The sequence below is a fragment of the Monoraphidium neglectum genome (genome assembly GCF_000611645.1).
Source record: "Monoraphidium neglectum strain SAG 48.87 unplaced genomic scaffold scaffold01419, whole genome shotgun sequence".
NCBI classification, from domain to species: Eukaryota; Viridiplantae; Chlorophyta; class Chlorophyceae; order Sphaeropleales; family Selenastraceae; genus Monoraphidium; species Monoraphidium neglectum.
The window spans coordinates 1-5,412 of record NW_014012209.1 but is presented as its reverse complement, the minus strand read 5'-3'; the positions used below and the strand labels follow the sequence as shown (position 1 = coordinate 5,412).

Genomic DNA, 5,412 nt, shown 5'->3' with positions numbered 1-5,412 from the left:
CCCCCCCGCCCCCAATCCGTTGCCAGGAAGCACTCCCACCGCCGCCACCACAGCAACACCGGCTCCATCACCCGCGACGAGGTGCGCCCTTGCCCCCTCCTCTCAACCCACCCTTACCTCGTCGCACTTTGCGGCGGCCTGCCGTCTTGAGCCGACGGGCAGCGCGGCGACGCAGCAACCACGCCAGCCTCCTGCTCTCTCTCAGACCCCCACCCCACACCCCCATCCCCGCTCCGCCAGAACCCTTCCCCGTGCACCGACGCCTCCCCCCCCTCTCTCCTTGCCCTCTGGCTCCACCGCGGCCTCCCCACCCACTCCGCTGCAACCCTGTAAAGTCAAACTGCAAACTCCACCCCGAGAGCTTCATTGCTCCCGCACACGGGGACCCGGATCGCCCCACACCACACCGCACCGCACCACACTGCACCGCAGGTCTTCGTCCCGGCCACCGACGAGAGCCAGGTGCCCTTCAACGGCTCGGCCGTCTACCGCGCCGCGCTGCTCGTCGTGCAGCAGCTCCTCGGCTGGCCCGGCTACCTCGCATTCAACGCCGCCGGCCGCGAGTACTCGCGCTTCACGTGCCACTTCGACCCGTGGAGCCCTATTTTCACGAAGAGGGAGCGCATCGAGGTCGCCGTGTCGGACGCGGCGCTGGCGGTCGTGATCTACGGCCTCTACAACCTCGGACGTGAGAAGCGCCGCCGCAGGGAGACCCTAGAGAGGGAGGGGGAGGGGTGGAGCCCGACAATCCCCGGGGGCGCGCGCCCGCGCCTGGGCGCAACCTCGGTAGCGCCGGGCGGGGCCGCCGAAATCGGCGGCTGCGGCGCGGCGCGGCCCGCCGCCTCGCACGTCCCCTCAGCCCCCCACCCCCCAAACCACCCCCCCTCCTCGGTGCCCTGGGTTCTAGCAAACGCACTCTCGCCTTGCACCCTCTGTTGCACGCAGTCACGTTCGGCTGGCCCTGGCTGGTCAAGACCTACGTTGTGCCATACCTGGTGGTCAACTTCTGGCTGGTGTGCATCACGTTCCTGCAGCACACGCACCCGGGGCTGCCCCACTACGACGACCAGGACTGGGACTGGCTGCGGGGGGCGCTCGCCACCGTGGACCGCAGGTGGGGAGGGGCGCGCCAGGCGGGGGAGGAGGGGGCGCGGCCGTGAGTGCGGCGGCGCGGCGCCTCTGGTGCGGGGCAGGCCTGAGGCGCCCCCTGCAGTGGGGCCGCCGCCGGCGCGCCGCACGAGGCCAGCACCGGCGACGGCGCGCCGCCCCACCGCGAGCCTGCAGGCTGACGCTACTCAGAGCTGTGGGCTCCCCCTCAGGCTGTCTACTGCGTTTGCAGGCTGCCTGTCGGGCCACCAGCCGCCCACTCCGCCAACCTGCCTTCGAAAAACGCCTCCCCTCCTCCTCTCCCCCCTCCCCTTTTCCCCCCCAGCTATGGCATCCTGGATCACTTCTTCCACCACATTGCTGACACTCATGTCGCTCACCACCTCTTCAGCACCATGCCCCACTACCATGCAGAGGTGGGCGTGTGCGGTGTGTGTGTGTGTGTGTGTGTGTGTGTGTGTGTGTCGTTGTGCTTTGCACAGTGTGAGTGATGGTGTGCATTTTCGTGTCTGTGTCTGTGTGCGTCTGCGTATGCGTGATTTTTGCAGGTGTGTCTGTGTCTGTGTTGATGTTTCACGTGCTGTCAGGGTGTGAGCACGTGTGCCGCGGCAGGCCCGCGCGTGTGCATGGGAGTGTATGTCCATGGGGCGTGTGTGCATGTCGTTGCGCGACAGCGCGTCCATGTGCTGAGCGCCGCCGCGTCGACCGCGCAGCCAAACCGCCGCCTGCCCCGTCAGCACCCCCGCATCGTCTCCTCTGCCTGGGCCCCGCTGCACGGGCCGCATCCACACCCCCAGCCGCCCGGCCGCCTGACAACGACCATGCCCCGCCCATCCAACCGCCGCGCGCCGCCCCCCACCCACCCTTTAGGAAGCAACCAAGGCCCTGCGCCCCATCCTGGGCGCCTACTACTGCCGCGACACCCGCCCCATCATGCGGGCGCTGTGGGAGGAGAGCGCCACCTGCCACTACGTCGCGCCCGACGCGCCGGGCAGCGGGACCCTGTGGTTCCGCTCCATGTGCCGCCCCGAGGGCGCCAAGGAGGAGTGAGGGGGCCTAGCGCGGGGGCGCTTGCCCGTGACGCGGCGCGCGCCGCGCGCTCGGCGCGCCCGTCCGTGCGGCCGGCGGGGGCTAGATTGAGCGCGGGGCAGCGTGTTGCTGGGGGAGCGGCTGGGATCGTATTCGGAGGCGTCGAGACGCGGCGTTGCGGTTGATCGGGCGGCGGATGGCTTGGATTGTACATACACAGACGCACGCATGCATGCGCCTGCACGGGGACAAGGGCAAAGAAAGACAGCGGGCGCCGGGAATCCTGACAGCGTTGCCCCTCGCTGTTGACCGCGCGGCCCCACCGATTGGTTCTTGCATGGGCGCCCCGCGTTGGCCCGCTGCATTACGAAGAAAACACCTGGGAGAGATGCCTGGCAGAGGGGCGCGCCTCGCGCGCGCCCTGGGGCCGCCTCTGCGGGCGAGCCCCCCGCCGCGCGCCGGCCGCGCGCGCGCACGTCGCCCGCGCCCGCGCGGCGCCCGGCGGCTGAACAACAAGCGCGGACTTTCGAGCGCCGATTTGCGCACGTCCCTTCTCGCGATTGAACGGTGATTTGAGCAGGCTTCTTGATAGTAGAGCATCACGCGCTCGCGGCGGCCTCGGCGACGTCATAGTGACGTCATTCCCATCCCGGCGCCGCATGAGGAGGGTTTGTCAGGTATTAGTGGCCCCGGCGGGCCAAGGCAGGCACCATGTGCGCGCGCAGAGTACCTACTCGGTTCTCCCACCCTCGCGCGCCCCTGCCACGCCGCGCCGCACACCGCTCACCACTCCCCCTCAACGTGCCACGGGGCCGCGGCGGGGCGCCCTGGGTGCCTCAGCGCCCGTAGCGCGCCCCGATTCAATTGCCCTGTGCGGCTCGAAGGAGCGAGTGGGGCGCACCGCCCCGTGGCGCCGCGCCGCTGCCCGCCGTCGCCCGCCGGCCGGCCCCGCACGCGCCGGCGGGGTGTGCGGCGGGCGTCATCGGCACGCGCCTCTGCACACACACACACCTGTATCGGCAGCACGCTGGCATTTCAGACTGGCGCCGCTGTGCCGCTGGGTAGCAAATTGTCGGGTTCCTGGGGTGTCCGATGTTCCGCAGTCCACACGGCCTCAACGCTTTTTTTCAAAGTCAATGGGGAGGGCTGTTGGCGCGCGCCCTCTCAGCCCGCCAGCTGCGTCCGCAGCTCGCCGCCCCGCGCGTGTTGGCACAGCCGGGCGGCCGCGCTCAGGCAGGCACCGGCTGCTGGGGCGGGCACCATGCAAGCCTCCCCTCCTCCCCCTCCTGAAACAATCTATTCATTTCACAAGGGCCGCATCTTGCCAGTACAGACAATCGCCTAGCTTCGGCCCAGTGCTGTGCCCATCTGCCCCACCGCGCCGCGGCCCAGGTCGGCCGGATGGTGGATGGTGTGTAACACGATGTATAGCAATGCCGACGCTGCGAGCTCACAAGGGTTCTGCTGCTGCGACGACAGGGGACGCTGCACGCCACGACAGCGGCACGCCAGCCGGAGAGTGAGAGGGGCTGTCCCCTGAGCCCCGTCACCGAGTCAAGCAGCAGGGGACGTCCGATGCACAGGGGCGAGCAGCGGCTAGCCTGCCTTTCCCCCCTCCAGCGCGGCTGCTGAGCCGTTGTGTGCCCTGGTGGGCGCATCGACGCGCCGTGCCCTTGCGGGCTGACGCTTGGGTGGTTGAAACCTTCAACTGCCAGTGAAGCAGGCCGTTTACAAGCAACTCAATGGACTCTGCTATAGATGGGTTGGTTCAATTCTTGTTGTTGCGCGCATCTCTGCCCCTTGAGGCGCACCGCCACCCAAACCGCGACGACACCGCACTGTGCCGCACCCGGCAGCCCGGCGCCCGGCGGGCGCCAGGCGGCGGGCGGGCACCCGATGTGCGCGCCGCGGCGCCCAGGCGTGGGGCGACACCCGCTGCTTACCGCTGGCGGCGCGCACGGGTGGGGCCCGCGGCGCCGCGAGTGAGGGTGGGCCAGGGGCGGGGGCCAAGCATGCAGCCGCGAGCAGCTCAAGGGGGAGTTCGCGCTCGCAGCACGCGTTGCGCGCTGTGTGGAGGACGGTGGGTGCGCTGCGGGTACAGACACGGGTGCGCGGGCGGCGCGCGGCGGCAGCCTTGCGCAGGCGCTCGTTTTGCAGTTCCATTCTCGCGGTTTGACCGGTAAATTCTCGCAAGCCGGCTTGCTGATTCGCGGGGGGCTCGCGGGGGCCGGCGCCGCAGCCTTAACAATAGCGCCGCGGGCCGCACAGCACGCCCGCGGCCGCATGCCAAGCGCCTCAACAGAGCGCAGGAAACGCGGGGCTGAGCTTCGCGCGCAGCGGCTGCCAAACCGCAGGGCAAGGGGGGCGCATGGGCGCTGGGGTGCCGCGGGCGGGCTGGCGGCCGCCCACTTGGCACCACAGCCTTCGACCCAGGCCCTCCCGCGGCTGGGGCGGGAGCAATCAAGATGCGAGGCTCGAAGACGAAACAACTCGCAAGCAGTCCATGTGCCTGGGGGCCGCCGGCCCCGCGCGCGCGCGCGCGCGCCCGGCGCAACTGGGGCCCGCAGCCGAGGGATCGGGCCGCCCTTTTCAAAAGCAATGCGGCGCCGCGCGCCGCGCCATCAGCAAGCTCAACCTCCGCCCGTGCCGGACGGCCGGGCGGGGGCGCGGCGCCCGAGCCGCGCGTGGGGGCGGCCGCCGGCGTTCAATCCGTTAGGAGCCGGCCCCGTCCCCCCGCCCGCGTGCTGCAACGGCCGCGCGCCGCTCTCATGGGGCAGCGGCGCGCGCCTGCGCGCGCGCGCCGCGCCCGTCGGCGCGCGCGGCCTCGGATTCGTCCGCATCAGACCGGGGGGCCAAATGCGGAGCCGCCCTCCCGGATCTGGCGAATGAGCGTGCTGACTGAGCACACAAACCCAAACGCCGACAGCAGCAGCGTCACGGGGATGAGCCCGTGGCAGGCGCCGCGCTCGAAGCTGCCCATGGAGGAGCCGAACAGCCGCAGCGCGAACCAGCACGGCAGCCTGCGGGGGGCGGGTCGGGGTTCGGAGTTCCCGAGGGTTTGTGGGGCCGGGCAATGATCACAAACGTTGCCCCGGGACAGGCACGCGCCCGACGCAGCTGTCTCCCTTTGCGCTCCCCTTGCCGCCGGCCCCTCTGTGTGGAGTGGGGGCCCGGGGGTGCTGCAGAGCCGCCTGTGTCGCAGTGGCTTGATTGTTGAACGAGGCCGGCCACTGCGACGCAGGCGGCCCCGGCCCCTGCCCACATGCCACCCCGCCC

General features: G+C 70.8%; 2 protein-coding genes across 2 annotated transcripts in view; one reads left to right on the top strand and one right to left on the bottom strand.

Annotated features, from left to right (window-relative positions):
- MNEG_7806 (omega-6 fatty acid desaturase (delta-12desaturase)) overlaps window positions 1–2,157 on the top strand; it is a gene marked incomplete at both ends in the record, with an annotated part of 3,692 nt that extends 1,535 nt beyond the window's left edge. The window contains 5 exons of the mRNA XM_014043718.1: window positions 27–81; window positions 433–688; window positions 946–1,114; window positions 1,433–1,523; window positions 1,978–2,157. Coding sequence (XP_013899172.1) covers window positions 27–81; window positions 433–688; window positions 946–1,114; window positions 1,433–1,523; window positions 1,978–2,157 — 751 coding nt within the window. The remainder of the gene's footprint in view (window positions 1–26; window positions 82–432; window positions 689–945; window positions 1,115–1,432; window positions 1,524–1,977) is intronic.
- Window positions 2,158–4,975: 2,818 nt separating this feature from the next.
- On the bottom strand, window positions 4,976–5,156 carry MNEG_7805 (hypothetical protein; the record flags this gene model as incomplete). The annotated part of the gene is made up of 1 exon (XM_014043717.1): window positions 4,976–5,156. A coding segment is annotated over one exon (181 nt), but the record flags the coding sequence as incomplete, so codon positions are not given.
- Between the last annotated feature and the right edge of the window lie 256 nt (window positions 5,157–5,412).